The following is an 18,148-nucleotide window of genomic DNA, read 5'->3' on the forward strand; positions in this document are numbered from 1 at the left end:
CTTCAGCTCAGGTCATGGTCCCAGGGTCCTGGGATTGAGTCCCGCATCAGGCTCCCTGCTCTGCGGGAGGCCTGCTTCTCCCTCTCCCACTCCCCCTGCTTGTGTTCCTGCTATCACTATCTCTCTCTGTGTCAAATAAATAAATAAAATCTTCAAAAAAAAAAAAAAAGCATTCTGGACTTTACAACTTTTCATTAGTGATCACTCTGAATTATAATGTCTTAAGAGAAAATCACTCTCATCTTTTAATAGATTATTCTTGGCCAAGATAAATTCTAATTATCAGGCAACAGTATATTATTAGAGGTAAGGATAAAAATGCAGAATATAAAAAATGGTTTGACTTAGGAAGAAAAGAACTACAGTTTAATTAGTAACCTTAAATTAAAATTTGGGAAAAGCTGGGAAAAGTTGGGGAGAGAGAGCTCTATCACTAACCTGTTCAGCTGTCCACGGCAACATGCAAGCTTCGGCTATTGCTGTCATAGCTTCTTTTGCATTGTTCCCACATTTCACATCTCCAATCTTGTCCACAAGGCCATCCAAGACAATCTGAGCTGAAGTTTTGGAAAAATTCCCCTTCTGGGCAATCAAAGCAACTATGTGAAGCTTCATCTGCATCACCTGAACAAGGATAAGTATCATAAAATTATGAGTAAGCCAAAAACATTAATTTACTTTTTTTTTTTTTTTAAAGATTTTATTTATTTGAGAGAGAATGAGACAGAGAGCACGAGAGGGAAGAGAGTCAGAGGGAGAAGCAGACCCCCCGCTGAGCAGGGAGCCCAATGCGGGACTCAATCCCGGGACTCCAGGATCATGACCTGAGCCGAAGGCAGTCGCTTAACCAACTGAGCCACCCAGGCGCCCCTTAATTTACTTATTTTTATAGTAAAGATGTAACACAGGGACAACTGAGAACATGACCAAACTAAAAAAATGACTATTTTATTTATTTATTAAAGATTTTATTTATTTGACAGAGAGATAGAGAGCACAAGTAGGCAGAGTGGCAGGTAGAGGGAGAGGGAGAGGCAGGCTCCCCGCTGAGCAGGGAGCCCAACATGGGGCTCGATCCCAGGACCCTGGGATCATGACCTGAGCCGAAGGCAGCTGCTCAACCAACTGAGCCACCCAGGCACCCCTAAAAATGACAATTTTATTCATTCATTCATTCATTCATTTATTTACTTTTTAAGTAATCTCTACATCCAACATGGGGCTCAAACTCACCGCCCCAAGATCAAGAGCCTCATGCTCTTGATCATGAGCTAGCCAGATGCCCTTAAAAATGAAAGTTTTAAACAAAGAAGCAAAATAATTTTTATCCTTGTTATCATATAGTACTGAATACACAACCTGAAATACATAATAAATGACCAAACTAACTGCATCACTCGGAGTTCCCACTAGTGTTGCCCACAAAAAACTATAACCCTCATGGACATACATACAACAGAACTTGAGGGATTGAAAGAACTTGTAGATTTTTAAGTGGAAGAATGAAGAAGATGTGAAAACAATTTAAAGATGTTAATGTGATGGCTGCAGATGTATGGCTCTTGGGACCCCTTTGCCTTTCAATATTTCTCTCTGTCCTATTTGAATATTTAAATGACAGGAGTTGGTGAGGATGTACAGAAATTAGAATTCTCTTGTACTACTGGTACGAATATAAAATGGTGAAGCCACACTGGGAAACAGTTTGGCAGTTCTTCAAAAAGTTAAACATAGTTACCATATGACCCAAAAAATTACCTTCTAGGTATATATCCAAGAGAATTAAAAATGTGCTCACACAGGGATACCTGGTTGGCTCAGCCAGTTGAGCATCCCATTCTTAATTTCTGCTCAGGTAATGATCTCAGGGTCTTGAGCTCGAGCTCTGTGTTGGGCTCCATGCTCAGTCGGATGTCTGCTTGGGATTCTCTCTCTCCCTCTCCCCCTGCCCCCACTCACACATGCTCTCCCCCTCTATAAGTAAATAAATCAATCTTTAAAGAAAAATATGTGCTCACACAAAAACTTGTACATGAATGTTCACAGAGATAGCCACGAAGTGGAAAGAACACCAATTCTCTTCAACCTATAAATGGGTAAATAAAATGTTCTATATCCATACAATGGAATATTACTTAGCGATAAAAATACATGCTACCATATAGGTGAACAGTGAAAATATTATTCTAGGTAAAAGACTTCATTATATGAAATGTCCAGGAGAAGTAATCCATAGAGACAGCAAGTAGAGTAACAGTTGCCCAGGGACCGGGGGGTAGGGGGAGAAATCTGGGGAGAAAGAGAGTGACTGCTTACGGGTATGGGGTTTCTTTCTGGAGTGACGATAATATTCTAAAATTATAGAGTGGTAGGAGTTGCAGAACTCTGTGAATACACTAAGAACTGCTGCATTGTACACTTCAAAATGGTGAGTTTTATACTCTCAATGAAGTTGTTATAAAGAAAAATACATATATAAAATTATCCTTTGTTATGGATCTAACACATAGGCGGGTATCAGCTCAAATCAGGTATGCTTTTTCGCCTAAGAAACTGCACAAAGAGGGGTTTTGAAAGTGGCGTGTAGGGGAGGAGGGCAGCGCAAGAACCTCTTGGCAGAGGAAGGCTTTGTAGAGCTGGATGGTATGGCTGAGGTGCTGGAACAGTGCTAAGGGAACACAGTGTGCGAGGAAGCCACGGATCCTAAAGAGAGAACAAGAGGTGGCAGAAGAGAAGGAAAAGAGAGTAGCAGGATGTCAAAAATAAACCTGACATATTTCAAACTTTTGTTTCCACAAGGTCTATGAATATCTAGAGGAGAAGGCAACTTTTCTCCTTTTCCTTTCTGTATCACTTTCTTGTATCTCCCTTTACACCTACTTTTTAGACTAATAACAGCACTGTTAAATTTCATCTCTAGGATCAGTTAATACATTAAACTATGTGGTGATTTTTCATTGGCAATTTAAAGATCATCTATCTTTTATCCAGACAAATAAGAAACTTGTCTCCCTGTCTATCCCCCTCTTGCATATGTGAAGATTAGGAGGCTTCTAGGCCTAACTTACGAGGAGAAAAATGCATATATGTGAATTACACAAACAATATAGAGATAATATTTCCATATATATAAACTCCTAATTACACAAAGATATAGTTATGTGTTTAATAAAAATGCACACACTCCATGTTTACATTTAAAGTTAGAAGACACACTGGTTAAGTGTTTTAAAAAAAGGCTAAAAGTCATTACCAAATACTATACCTCTTTCACTCTACAGGATGATATGATGGAAATTATTTCAATGAAAGATAGTAAAATCCCCAATTAAAAATTACCTGAAAATTGGTTTCTTTCCATCCAGGTTTCTTGGCCAGCATCCTTACTAATGCCTGGCATGGCATTTCAGTTCGATCCATTAGTTCAACAGCCTTAAAGTAAAACAATAGACTGAGAGTTAAGGGGTTAATGATTAGCCAGGGAAAGGGTACATAAAAAAGCCAAGCAGGTGACTTGAAAGAGAGGAATGGATACAAAGAAGGTTATAGAGGGAGCTTAGACAGCTGTTTCTTAAGTTGGATATTTGATGTATAGTTGTTTTATATTAATACCACTGAAACTCTTCCACCCACCCACCCACCCCACATTTCAGAATTTCACAAAGAATTTGGTCCACGGAATGTAACCGTAACAGTTTTCATTTGCCTAGTGTGTGGCAGAAACTGCTTATACATATTTTGAGTTACCTGATTTTCCTAAAAACATATACCAAAGTAGGATAGGTTAGAAGTGGTTAAGTATTAAATTTCAAAGATACACAAACTAGGGTCTAAACCTGATGGATGGCACATGCAGAACTGAAAGCCAGGTCTCCTGCCTCTTGTGGTTTCTACACACCCTCCTCATTAGAATCAGAGTAAAGGTAAAAAGGAACTACCATGCTCCTTTCCAACACAGACTTCTGAAAGGAGCTTCTCATACCAAGTAATATGTCTGTTCTTCTGTTCTTCTAAGAATCATGACAACAAAGAGGGAAACAGAAACAGAAACGGATGAGGGGCAGTTTAAGTGGAGTGATCTGTTTGCCTAGTAAGTTTAATGAACAAATACTGTGATATTAAAGTTCATCTAAATCTTGTAATTCAGAATAAACTTACTTAAATATTAAGTTACGAGTTTTCAGAAACCATAGAAAGCAGATATTGAAAGATAAACACTACAGAGCTAAAAAACCAACCCCCCCCCCCCCACTCAGCTTTAGTTAACACCCTGAAACGTGTTTATTGGATATAAGACACCACAGGTAGGACAAGCACTTTGTCAATTTCATCACTTCTATATGAGTAATGTTCTTTCACATTCAACTCATCCCCATGCATCTACCTTTTGGAACTCTTCCATACAGGCCAGCCTTTCCTTCCAGTTACTGCTGTCTAGCAGCTGTATACAGGTAGCAGGAAGGACAGCTGAAGCTTTTTCTTCACATACTTCTATCTGTAAGATACAAAAACATTAAAATTAAGAACTGCTTAAGGGGGAGCGCCTGGGTAGCACAGTCAGTTAAAGTGTCCAACTCTTAGTTTCATCAGCTCAGGCTGATGAATCTCAGGGTCAGGAGACTGAGTCTTGTGTCGGGCTCACACTCAGCACAGAGTCTCTCTCCCTCTGCCCCTCCCCCCACTCCTGGTCACATGCTCACTCTCACACTCTCTCTTTCTAATCAATCAATCAATCTTAAAAAAATAAAAAAAGAATTGCTTAAGGAAAGAGATGACAAGAATGTAAAAATACCCCAGGCCAAACTACATGAACACTCCACAGGTACGCTATAGTATCTGAGGCTTCTATTCTACTACTATAATGGGGAAGTTCATCCAAGGCACAGTTCCAATAAGCTAAAAAAATATCAATTAACTATATGTTGTAGAACTCAGCAAACAAAGAACTCAAATGTTCCAGGAATTGACCTTCCATGCTTTTATGAGTTTGAGGCACCTTGCAGAATACTGACCGAGAGCTCAGGCTCCACTATTTCTTTGGTCTCCAATCCTTTCCTGTTCTTGGTTCCAGTGCTCCCTGCACCTCCTGGTGCAGCTGGTTTCCCCTTCTTAGGTGGCCCACCAGCCTAAAAGCAATTAAAACAAACAAACAAACTAAACCACTTAGAATTTACAAAACAGTGGTTTTTCAACTTTTTTGGGCCAGAGACTCCCTGAAAATTTGATTAAAAATGAGAGACCACACAACCAACCAAATACAGGGTATTTTTGGTACCCACAGAACTTAGCACTTTCAAGGGCAGACAGACCTCCTGAAGACCATTCATGGGGAAATCTGCAGACCCCATTATTAAGAACCTTTAATTCAGAATGAGCTAAAGAGATAAATGAAAAGAAAATGGACTGTAATTATATTACATTTACAGATTAATTTGAGAATTAACATTTGATGCCTTTAAATACCTCTAAATCCTTCCTACACTAGTTAGGGACAATTTCTAACTTCTAGCAGCTACCCAATACTTCACTACAAGACACCCCAATAATAAGAAAATATATTATTAATTCAATGTAGAACCACTTAATTTTGAAGGAATAGAGCGGTTGTTATGGCAATGGCAGCAAGTAGTCTAGCTATGTTGAAGATGGCCGCAGAAAAGAATCTTTTTATTGTTGTAAAAGTCCTTTAGCTGGCCTACTTTTATTTTCCAAGTATATCACCATATGATCTACAAAAGTGGTACCTCTGCCTTATCCTTCCTCGTATTAACACAGGTTTTACTTTATTCTTTTTTCTAATTGTAGAACGTTATTAAACGATAATGGTACTGGCAGGCATTTTTTGTTTTACTCCTCACTTTAATAGGAGTCCTCCTAGTATTTCATCACTATGAAGCATGATGCTGACTTGTGGTTTGCCAGGTCTACTGCTGTCTATAAATCTATCTCTATATATTTAGTCATGTCAAAGTATCCATCCATTTCTATGTGGTTAAGAATTTTTATCATGAAGGTATGCTGAAATCTATTATATTCCCTTTCAGTGTCTGAAATTAGATTTCTTTTCATCTCTAAATTTAGTTAAGTTTTCAAATATTAATATTGAACCATCCTTGCAATCCTGGAATAAACTTTAGTTGGTCATACTTTTTATTATACCCACTGGCTTCTATCTGCTAAGACTCTATTTAAATATCTTGATTTAAATGTATTTCACTCCAGTTTTGAAAGGTCACAAGAAAATCAGTTTATCCCAAGGCACACAGCCAATGGCAGTAACGTTAATGCGGTAACACACATCACTGTTCACATCATTCCTCCTATCTATTTTGGAAATTTGTTAAACTATGCCCAAACCTAAAAAGAAAAGATATAATGACAGAGGGCCAAATTACTCTTCATCATCCAGACCTCCTCTGAAACCAATGTTATCGTGAACATAATCTAAGCATTTAAGGTGTAGTTAGCCAAAATGAAAATGCTGGTGTTTTAATCAAATGAAAACCTCCAATACTTGCCAGTTCATATCAGCAGTATGATTTTGGTGGTTTGTAATAACAACCTGATAAAGATTTCATTGTTTTCTGTCCCTAAAAATAGAAGATTCTGTACTCTTTGATTAACCAGAACACCTCTTCTGGATCCTTTCCTATAATAAATAGCACTCTCTGTATAGAGAGGTACTTCAATTAACAAATCTCCTACTTTTCTTTTTTTTTTTTTTTTTTAACAGACATGTATGTTTATTGGCTTAATAGGGCATATTGGTAGTAAGTCTTTTCAAAAGAAGAATGAAGCAGGTTGCTCCCCCACTTTTTTTTTTTTTTTTTAAGGATTCTTTCTAAGAGGGGCGCCTGGGTGGCTCAGTCGTTAAGCCTCTGCCTTCGGCTCAGGTCATGATCCCAGGGTCCTGGGATCGAGCCCCGCATCGGGCTCCCTGCTCAGCGGGAAGCCTGCTTCTCCCTCTCCCACTCCCCCTGCTTGTGTTCTCTCTCTCACTGTGTCTCTGTCAAACAAATAAATAAAATCTTTAAAAAAAAAAAAAAAAAAAAAAGATTCTTTTTAAGAGAGAGCTGTCCAGCATGGCAGGGTTCAGCAAGATAAGAAAAGGCCTTAAGGTACTGTGCCCAGGTCACTGTCCAGACAGGCAACAGCTGGTGAGACAGAAGGGAACAGCTGCCAACCCCGCGTGAGAATGCTGAAGAAATGGCATAATATGAATATGAAAGTACACAGACTATAGTTCGAGACACCTGGGTCCAAATCCCAGTTCTGCAAAGCTAGCCATTCGCCAAATGCGTGCCCAGTTCCTGCTGTCTGCCAGAATCTTGTCTGTGCATACGGGACTGAGCAGTGACAAGATCTTTATCCTTTAAAGTTTATGATATGGTGTATGGTGACAGAGTAAACAAACAAGTGAACAATAAAAATACCAGAGTGAGTTGTAAGAGCAAGTGCAGAATATTTAACCTTGCTGAGCCTCACTTTCCCTTTCTGGAAAAATGGGAATCACAAAACACTTATTTCAAGAGTTATTTGATGATTAAATGAGATTATTTAGGTAAAACACTTCCCAAAGTGATGCTTTATTAAATACCAGTTCTCTCCCCTAACTTCATACTAGGGTTCAGGATGGGGAAAGGAATAAACTTTCTGCATCTACAGTAGATAACTTCATGCTTCAGAGAGTCCACAGGATAAGTGTTCCCTAAAAGAATGCCATATTCACCTTTAGGCATTTCCCTCTTCTACGCTTGTACAAAGGTACAAGACCTTGCCTGGTAAGTAGACTTGGTGACGTGATTTAGCAGCATTATCAGCAAAATGACCAAGGTGGTATTATTGTTAAGTGCCCTGCCACATTTTTTACTTAATGATACTTTAAGATCCCTCAAAATGTGCTCCTGTACATTCATTACCATTTTTAGCTCTATTAAAGTTTACTTAACCAAATGTATTATTGGAATACTCTTTGTTGATGGATGTTCTGCTATATTTTCAATGTGGTAATGAATTCATTTCTCAAATGAAATCATATTGGAAGGACAACCACGAACCTGAGATTCAGATCCTACCTTACTAAATTCTAACTTTTAAACCATATTTTCCAACTCATCTATTAACCTTAGTAGCCGGTGCTTTTTTTAAGGGTCCTGGTTTGGGTGCTGACATGTCCTTTGTGTCCTTATCTCCTGCAGCCCCTGAAGTGGCAGTCCTTCCGGGAACAGGCTTGGATTCCTTCTTATCAGTGGCTAGTCCAGCTTTCTTACCATGTACCAGCTCTACTTTTTCTGAACATTCTTTGATCTAGAGAATGAAATTGAGATGAACATCAATTAAGCCCAGCTCTGAAATACAATCACTACATTAGTACTTAATAAGTCACCTAAACCACAAATATACGAGAATTCAGAGAGTTTCCTTTTCAGTGAAAATAAATTATCCACTTTCTTATATTTTATTTCTACACAAATTAAAATTATAATAAACATACAACCACATTTTTGATAGAAAACATTCATATTTAGAAAGGTAATTTTCCAGATATTAGAAACAAATTTATCTTAAAACATTCTTTTTACCTCCTCTATAGACTGATCACTCAGCTTTATTTTATTTTTTTTATAATTTGAAAGCTATTTCTACTCATATCACCACTGTAGCTTCAAATGAAATTTAAATCCTCAGAAGCTATGTTTTCGCACTCCAGGCCTGAACTACCAGTGGCAAATGAAATAACTTTCACAAGCTGATCAGCATTTTTGTCTTCATGAAACAGACAAAATGGAAACAAAATCATAATATACAGAGAGGACTGTTGTCCAATTTCATTATAATCTATCACTAACCTACCTTATCAAGCTTGAGTTTGTCCACATCAGCTAAGAATGGATTTACTGCTTTCTCACCCACCACTTTCAAAGCAGTACCCAATGCTTCAAATGCAGCATCTCTGACTTCAGGAGCAGAATCATTGATATGCTGTGGTCCAGAAGAAGCAAAATGATCTTAATACAAGATATTTTAGTTATTACTTATTTTAATTCAGACTGGTGATTATTGGATAAAGAACTTGCTTTTTACAGTTTGCTGAAGCTAAGTGTAGCTTTCCTTTTGCCAACTAACAGTTACTCTTTCACGTATTGTTTCTGGGTAAGGAAACCTCTGGTAATCCATTCAGCAAATAAGTGCTTCCTTTTCCTCCTACCCTCTATTTAAAATGCCTCATATGCAAATGATCTTCAAAGACTCCAAACTGTATGCCTGTGTGCTTGGCCAGATCCAAGAGAACACCAGTATATGGGCCAAATAAGAAACAAAATGTTTAGCAGTTAGTGGAATCATAAAGCTAACTTGTACTTTTCTTTGAGAATAGGAGCACAGAGTACAAGAATTTGGATTCAGTTTCCACAGCTACAGAGGGTCTGCTCCTCAAAAGACCATAATCTACTGAAATCTGAAAGTCAAGTAGTCACAGTTCATAATTAGTATGGGGGGAAAAAAAATCTTCTCTAAGTATAAAAAGTTCCCCCAGTTCCAAAGAGAAGTCTATACCTTAAGTAGCGCAGCACAAAAGGGCTTTAGCAAGCTCTTTGGCAGGGTAGAAGCAGTGCAGTGGCGGAAGCTTCTTGCAATGAAAAGAGATGTCTGCTGCTTGATGGTTGGATTTTTATTATCCATGACTGCTAATACATCCTCACTGATGTTTTGTAGTGTGGTCTTTAGAAAAGAAAACATGGTCAGTGAGCTTTTCTCAACTCTAAGAATAATCAAAATATTACACTGACAAAATTTACTGTAGACACAAATGCAAACTCATGTTGTCCACTTACAGTGAGGAAGATTGCATCAATTGCCTCCTGCAGGGCTTGTACCACTTGAGGCTTCTTCTCTTTGAATTTTTCCAAAATGGTTGGCACAACCTGTAAAAGTGAAGAGCTTTTTGTTTGCTGGCAACAAAAATGAACGAGGTCCTGACATGCCACACGAATGAACCTTGAAAATATGCCAAATCAAAAAAGCCAGTCCATAAAGGGCCACATAATATAGGATCCATTTAAATGATTCCACGAAATGTCAAATCCACACAGACAGAAGTAGATTAGTGGCTGCCAGCAGGGAGTGGTTGCTAATGGGTAGAGGGGTTTTCTGGGGGGTGATGAAAATGTTCTGGAATTAGATGGTCATGATAGTTCCACAACCTTGTGAATATATTAAAACCACTTAATTATACATTTTAAGAGGGTGAATTTTATAGTTTACATGTAAGTTATATCTCAATAAAGCCGTTCTTAAACAATGTGTGGTGCTACAGAAACAAAGTGAACATCTAAGTTGGATAAAAAGTCATTTCCTTTCTTGAAGGGCACAAGGATCTTATGCCAGAACAATGAAGGGTTCCCATTCTGCACCTTGGTAGCAGTGCTTCTCAACCCTTTTTCTGCATCTACATCTTAATGCAACCATATAACCATTTCTATCAGTAACATCTCTTATTAGACAAAAAGATTCTCAACTAGGTGGATTTAGGATAGGGGAACAGGTATAACATATAACTTTCCCTCCCAACTAAGATTCTGATATATTTCACCAGACTGGGATGTCTCCCACCCCTTTATTACACTAAGAAAAAGAAATAGTACTAAAAATCATAGCAATTTTGATCAGAAGGATATCCTCTTATTCAAGTACTAAGTTTAGATCAATAAAGTTGGAATTTTATAATTTTTATCTTATAAACTATTTGTAATTCATAAAATATTTATTGAATACTTAATTTACCTATTGAGTGCCAGGCACTGTGCTAGCAGGCAAATTAAAGTTGTCTTTTAAGGTCCAAAAGATACAGCAAAGCTCAAAGGCATCCAAAAAACGTTTTTTAAGACTTCACAGAAGTGATAGAGACCAGAAGGAATATAGTTTCCGTGGAGAAATATAAAAGACTTTTTAATACTAGGAGTTAGTTATAAACTTGAAAATCAAGATGTTTTAATGGCTATAAAGCTAAAGTTCACTTTTATATGTATTTTATGAAAAAGATAGCTTATAAATAGCTAAAGAAAATAAACCTGAAACATTAACATGCTTGACATCAAATACTGTACATGATAGTTTTAAGGGGGGTGGGGTAATACTCCAAACTATAAGCTTTGTAACTTTAAGCTGCATAACAAAATGTCACAAAGCCAGAATCAGAACTCAAACTGGGCCAGGAAATCATCTGACTAGGATTTAGTAAATTAAAATGTACCCTAAAAATTGTTTTCTAGGTTAAAAGTTATTAAGACAAAGTATATTCTTTTTTTAAAAAAGTATGCTAATAAGTAACAGAAAATTGACCAAAAGCTAATTAACACACTGATTGCATATATACATACAAGTATTGCATAATAAATATTATTGCTGTAAAATATTATTTATAGTTTTATCCAATTCATAATTTACATGTCTAAGAGTTTTATGGACCCATATTTTTATTTCCCTGGTAACAAGTTAGTCATGACTTATTTTTATTTGGTAGCGTATTTTTTTTCAGGTAAATTCTCTGAAATTATTTTTAATGCTATGAGTAAGCAAGCTCCAAATACCGTAACTGAGCTTAGACATTAACTTCACAACATAAAACTGACACATGACTACAAACTAGCTTCTAAAGTCATTCTAGGTAATCAAATGATCAAGTGGCTAGCAAGTTCAACTCTAAAGTTTAGTATGGTCAATTTCCAGGATGCTGCGCCATTCTAAGTAATTCAGACCAGATTCCGAGGCCAATTGACAAATGCCACAGTTAAAGAAAACAACTCAATTTATTAAAACTGTTACCAAACTTGAGTGCTCCAGTCACATTTCTTTTTTTTTTTTTTTTAAGATTTTATTTATTTATTTGAGACAGAGAGAATGAGAGACAGAGAGCATGAGAGGGAGGAGGGTCAGAGGGAGAAGCAGACTGCCTGCCGAGCCGGGAGCCCAATGCGGGACTCGATCCTGGGACTCCAGGATCATGACCTGAGCCGAAGGCAGTCGCTTAACCAACTGAGCCACCCAGGCGCCCTCCAGTCACATTTCTTAGAATAAATTAAACTGATACACCAAGAGGCTAATCTATATAAAACGTTTCAAGTATATAAGTAAATTAATTATATTTTGAATAGGAAAACACTAAAGGGGCGCCTGGGTGGCTCAGTCGTTAAGCGTCTACCTTCGGCTCAGGTCATGATCCCAGGGTCCTGGGATCGAGCCCCGCATCTGGCTCCCTGCTCGGCATGAAGCCTGCTTCTCCCTCTCCCACTCCCCCTACTTGTGTTCCCTCTCTTGCTGTGTCTCTCTCTGTCAAATAAATAAAATCTAAAAAAAAAAGAAAGAAAGAAAGAAAACACTAAAAATACGTTTTACATATTCATCTCACTTCTGGTCTTATACTGTCTTTCCTACTTTCATAACCACTCTCTTGAGTGGTTATCACAAGTTTCATTTCATCCTGTTATACTGCATATAATCTTACAAGAACAAAGCAAAATATTAATAAGTAATAAGCAAATCAACTCAACTAAGTATTTAGGCCATGTACCCTATTTTCTATATAAAGCTAATGAATTTAGTTATAACCAACATCTTTACTGAAATGTTGTGAGGGGTTATGCTCAATATTATAAAGCAAGCAAGTCTGCCACTCGTGTTAACGTTGTTGATTTGTATCTAAAAAGGAGTGTTACTCACATGTCCTGCATATTGTCCAAATTTCTTCCTTAGCCCAACAGCCAGGCCAGTAAGACATTTTGCTGCCAAAGCCACCAACATGACATTGGTGTCCTTTCCAACAACCTACAAAAAGGGGGGAAGAAAGGAAAACAAAATAGTCACAACTCTGTAGAAGGGAACTGAAAATGTATTCTTAAAAGAACTCTGCAAGCTGTTATGCTAACGGATAGCCAATTCTGTTTCCTACAAAAGAGGAAAAATTCTTCCTTGACAATATCAAATTTGAGGGTGTCCTTTCATTCTGTTTAGTCTCCTGTCTTAAAGTTCTGCCAGTAACATATACACAGAACCACAACTTCAAATAGCTAACTCTCCATTAGTGGTAGTCTGGGTTGTCAGCACTGCACAACTCTGCAGGAGGGGACTCTGATAATGGCAGAGAAGCTACAGGCCTGCTGACTTTGCTCTGGGGCAGGAAAAGCCAAAAGACAATGTATCTCAGAGGAAAGACACCACAGGGCAACAGCTCCAACGTTTATACCCAAGGAACACCAGCAGAAACTGGTATAGGTACTTTCAAGAAGTCCATGGGGACGCTAAGTCGCAAATACCACTGCAACCATTCCTCTCAGGGAGCTTCTGGCCTTGCGGCTGCCATTTTACATACCTAATGATCGTCAAGTGTGCATTTAGAGTCTTTTAGCAGAGTTTCCAGCATTATTTATACTACCACCCTCCTTTCACGCTTTACTCTTTTCCCAGGTAGAAGTAATGCTTCCATTCCACCTCGGATTTATTCAGTCCCTAAGATCTTATATTCCATAAGTAGAATGCTTCCTTCCAGATTCCCTGAATTAAACAACCCCTAATGTAGAGCATGCAAGGAAGTTCTAGATGGACTTTCATGCACTCCCTAAGTGCTAAGGAGTAACGATTAAGAGGCAAGATTAACATTTATTAAAAACAAATTAATGTCATAATTTTATAGGTGCTTTATAATCCTTATTTCATTTAATTTTTCAACCAAAACCCTATAAACTAGGTAATATTATCAAATTTTGCAGATTTCAGAAATTAAATATAGATTCCTTGCTCAAGGTCAGAGCTAGCAAATGTGATGTGATGTGATTTAAACCCAGCTCTGTTTTGCCTCCAAAGCTTTTGCTTTCTTTACTAAAGCATATTCACACTGTAAATTCATGTTATGGCAAATCCATTTTTCTTATGAGAAGATGAGATCAGGTCCTAATAAACATTTTGTTAAATCCTTTACTATAAATCCACAGAGAAAAAACTTCCATTCAGTTCTGTATTAAACTCACTACTGGCATTTATAAATGTTTGGATGCTCTTTTTTTAACCAAAAGAACTTACAGGAATTATTTAGATGGCAGACTTCATATTTAGCATATAAATGTATATTCTAGGGATGGTCATCAAAAACATGCCAGACCCCATTCTAAGAAATCTTAGTTCAATGAAGAACAGCTCTCCCTATTCACCATTAGAGCAATAACCAGTGGGAGCTGAACCCTAGACACTAATGGTCCTGATGGAAAGTCCTGAAGAGGATCTTGTGAACCCATTATAGTTCAAAATGGTAAAGGATTGAATGAACTTATAGGTGAGTGATGGACTAGGCCTATCTGCCTTCAACACTCATTGTCAAACATCGTAGTTTGATTAAACAGGTTGTTCTAAATTGGGAAATGGGAGTGGGGAAGGTGGAGAAGTGTTTATTTTTAAGAAAAATAGCATATGACTCCATTCCAGATTTGAAAATCTCCATGACTCTGTTCATGGAGAAAGGGAAAGGAAGCTTTAGCTCACAAAGTTAATTTAACCTAAATAATGGGAAATATTCTATAATTAAAAGTGCTGTCACTTCTCCCATAAATCTAGGCCTACAAAATAATTTTAAGCACAGTTGATCCTTGAACAATGTGAAGGTTAGGGGCACTGACCCCCCCTCCCCTCCGTGTAGTCAAAAATCCACATACAGCTTTTGACTCCCCCAAAACTTAACTACAGAAGCCTTTCCAATAAAATAAACAGTTGATGAACACGTATTTTGTATATGTATTATATTCTATAGTCTTATGATAAAGTAAGCTGAGAAAAGAAAATGTTATTAAGAAAATCACAAGAAAGGGGCGCCTGGGTGGCTCAGTCGTTAAGAGTCTGCCTTCGGCTCAGGTCATGATCCCAGGGTCCTGGGATCGAGCCCCACATGGGCTCCCTGCTTGGCGGGGGGGCCTGCTTCTCCCTCTCCAACTCCCCCTGCTTGTGTTCCCTCTCTCGCTGCTGTCTCTGTCAAATAAATAAATAAAATCTTAAAAAAAAAACAAACACAAGGAAAGTACATTTACAGTACTGTTCTGTATTTATTGAAAAAAATCCACATGTAAATTGACCCATGCAGTTCAAACCTGTGTTGTTCAAGGGTCAGCTGTAATTATCACTTAGTATTTATTTTTAACTAGTAATGTAAGCGACTAGTTAATAGTAACCAAAACAAAAACACTCTGTTGACATAGTCAGAAGTCAATGAAATCCACCATGTTTAGAAAACTATGATGAATATAAGCAGTAAGGGGGGAAATGTAGAAAGACCAAGTGAAAAAAAAAAAGGTTAATACCACAAAAAAAGCTAGCAAGCTAATAAAATACCTTGAAGACCCAAACCTTAATCTAAAGATTAAAAAAATATATGCATCTACCAGCATCCATAGGTAATTAGCCAAGTCAAAGAAGCTATTGTGGGGGGGAAGTAGGGTAAGGGGTAGGGGAAAAAGTATCTTATAAATGAAAGAACTATAACCTGTGAAAACAGGAAAGCCCACAAAATATGTTAAGTCATGTGACAACTTGAAAGAAGACACCTCAAGAAATAATTTCAGGAATACTGAAAGGAATTTCAAAATGAGTAGTTCTGCATTACTTGTATTAAAGGCAAAAAAACTGGGATTACTTGATATAGACAACAGAGAGAAGAGACCATTTATGGAGGGATGAGGGATCGGTCTGTAGCCTATTCAGTCTCATTCTTTTCCATTTCCTCATTTCCCCATTTTTGACAGGTCTCTGTTAAGTCAACATAATATGGAGATGAAGTTTGTGTTTACATGCAAGTAAAATCACATAAAAAATTTTAAAATGCCTCGTTCCTGGTTTATTTATACAACCGAAATTAATTTTTCATTGTTTTAAATATTTTAGCCACAAAATTAAAATTTTTACTTGTTTGTAAGCCTTTAATTGCCCCCCACTCCACCATATGAAGAGGGAGAAGTTTCTCACACAAATCTATTGTCTATGTCTACCCAAATATAAAATCCATGATCCTCTCTGTAAAGAATACAGCGAGAGAGTATATTTATATTCAAATGCCAATGGAAATCACAGAACAGTATTTATTTGAACAGCTAATATCCTAAGAAAATGCATGTGGAGAACATCAATTAATAGTGTATCATTAGATAAGAAAAAATAAAAGTTTTTATCTGAGGCACTGAGAATTCAGGGACAAGTAATAAGATTACAGATAAAAATGATATGCTGGAATTTAGAGAGAATCTGAAGTTCTCAATGCCACTAGAATCTCATTTCCCTCTCTTAGTGCCTTTCTATCCTTTCTCTTTCCTCCCATGCTCCAGGCTGGTAAAATCTTTTCCCTCTGGGCAATTCCCTTCTAATTAATCTTGCCTGGGTTTGGGGCTCTTCAAGATTGGAAGACTGAGGACTAAACAGATTGGGAAAAATCATACCTCTGCCTCCAAATCTCACTTGGAGGAAAGCATGGGAAGCTGACTATGAGAAAACATAGCCCATCCTCGTTACTCACGGATTTCATATTTGCGAATTCACCTACTTGTTAACATTTATTTATAACCCCCGAATCAATACTCACAGCACTCTCCTAGTCATTCATAGACAAGCACAGAGCTGTGAAAACTCTGAGTTGCCTGGTGTGCACATTCCCAGCTGAGAATGAACAAAGCAACACTCTGCCTTCTTCTTTCAGCTCTCATACTGTGAACAAGTATCTTTTTCATGATCTGTTTAGTGCTGCATTTCTTTTTCTTTTTTTTCTTTTCATTTTTGTGATTTTTATTGGTGCTTTCACTGTTTAAAATGGCCCCCAAGTATAGTGCTGAAGTGCTGTCTAGTGTTCCTAAGTGCAAAAAGGCCTGACACAGAAATTATGTGTTAGATAAGCTTTGTTCAGGCATGAGTTACAGTGCTGTTGGCCAGGAGTTCAGTGTTAATGCATCAATAATATATATTAAATGAGACCTCTTCAAATAGAATAAAACAAGTTATATATCGACTGATGAAAATGTTGAGACCAAAGAGTTGCAGGACCCCACCCCTGTGTTTCCTTAGGAGCAACTGGGTCAAGTATTCGCTAATTCAGTGTTGTAATGGCTTTAGAGAAGATACCCACTATGAATAATGAGAATTACTGTACCTATATGTGCATATAACTAAAGATTAACCCCACCACCACCATTCTAATCCTCTGTAATTTCAGGCTGAAGAAGCAAATTAAAGTTTTCTCTATTCAAGAACACGTCTTTAGAGTTTGTTCTTAAACTCTTTAACTCTATTCACAGTATTTGATCTATACTTTCAGATTTTATGAAAAGCCACTACATACAAATTCATCAACCAGCAGCAACACCAAAGGAGTATTTTCTAAAAGCATTTCTTTTCTTTTTTTTTTTTTTAAAGATTTTATTTTATTTATTTGACAGAGAGAGACACAGCGAGAGAGGGAACACAAGCAGGGGGAGCGGGAGAGGGAGAAGCAGGCTTCCCGCTGAGCAGGGAGCCCGATGCGGGGCTCGATCCCAGGACGCTGGGATCATGACCTGAGCCGAAGGCAGACGCCCAACGACTGAGCCACCCAGGTGCCCCTAAAAGCATTTCTTTCTTATTCAGCACTTGCCTGCTTTAATGATGACCACACATCCTTCACTTTACACGCAGATATACAAGGTGGCATAATTTTCTATCTAATGGGAAAATACTCTTCATATTTAACACCTGTCCCATTAAATAGAGCCAATTTAAATAGTTCATCCTATAGAACTATAGGACTAGAATATCTGGGGCGCCTGGGTGGCTCAGATGGTTAAGGTCTGCCTTCGGCTCAGGTCATGATCCCAGGGTCCTGGGATTGAGTCCCGCATCGGGCTCTCTGCTCCTTGGGAGCCTGCTTCTCCCTCTGCCTCTCTCTCTCTCTCTGTCTCTCATGAACAAATAAATAAAATCTTAAAAATAAATAAATAAATAAATAAAACTAGAATATCTGGTTCTACATCACCAAGCCCCTCTTTTTCTTGAGGTTTGTGTATGCTACCAGACAGCATAAAGCAAAATGATAATCAACAAAGACTGAAAACCAATCCCTCTAAACTAACCTAGGACAATCGTTTTAAACAAT

General features: G+C 37.7%; 1 protein-coding gene across 5 annotated transcripts in view; it reads right to left on the bottom strand.

The window, feature by feature from the left end:
- Positions 1-18,148, bottom strand: part of CKAP5 (cytoskeleton associated protein 5) — a 102,537-nt gene that overhangs the window by 39,966 nt on the left and 44,423 nt on the right. For all 5 annotated transcript variants that reach the window (XM_035012723.1, XM_035012719.1, XM_035012720.1 and 2 more), the window contains 9 exons: positions 12,718-12,822; positions 9,834-9,923; positions 9,556-9,720; positions 8,854-8,982; positions 8,125-8,307; positions 5,013-5,126; positions 4,385-4,495; positions 3,340-3,432; positions 439-624 (listed from right to left, as the gene is read on the bottom strand). In XM_035012723.1, the coding sequence (XP_034868614.1) occupies positions 439-624; positions 3,340-3,432; positions 4,385-4,495; positions 5,013-5,126; positions 8,125-8,307; positions 8,854-8,982; positions 9,556-9,720; positions 9,834-9,923; positions 12,718-12,822 (1,176 nt within the window). The remainder of the gene's footprint in view (positions 1-438; positions 625-3,339; positions 3,433-4,384; positions 4,496-5,012; positions 5,127-8,124; positions 8,308-8,853; positions 8,983-9,555; positions 9,721-9,833; positions 9,924-12,717; positions 12,823-18,148) is intronic.

Source organism: Mirounga leonina, unplaced genomic scaffold (assembly GCF_011800145.1).
Source record: "Mirounga leonina isolate KUSES-001 unplaced genomic scaffold, KU_Mleo_1.0 Mir_166, whole genome shotgun sequence".
Classification (NCBI taxonomy): Eukaryota; Metazoa; Chordata; class Mammalia; order Carnivora; family Phocidae; genus Mirounga; species Mirounga leonina.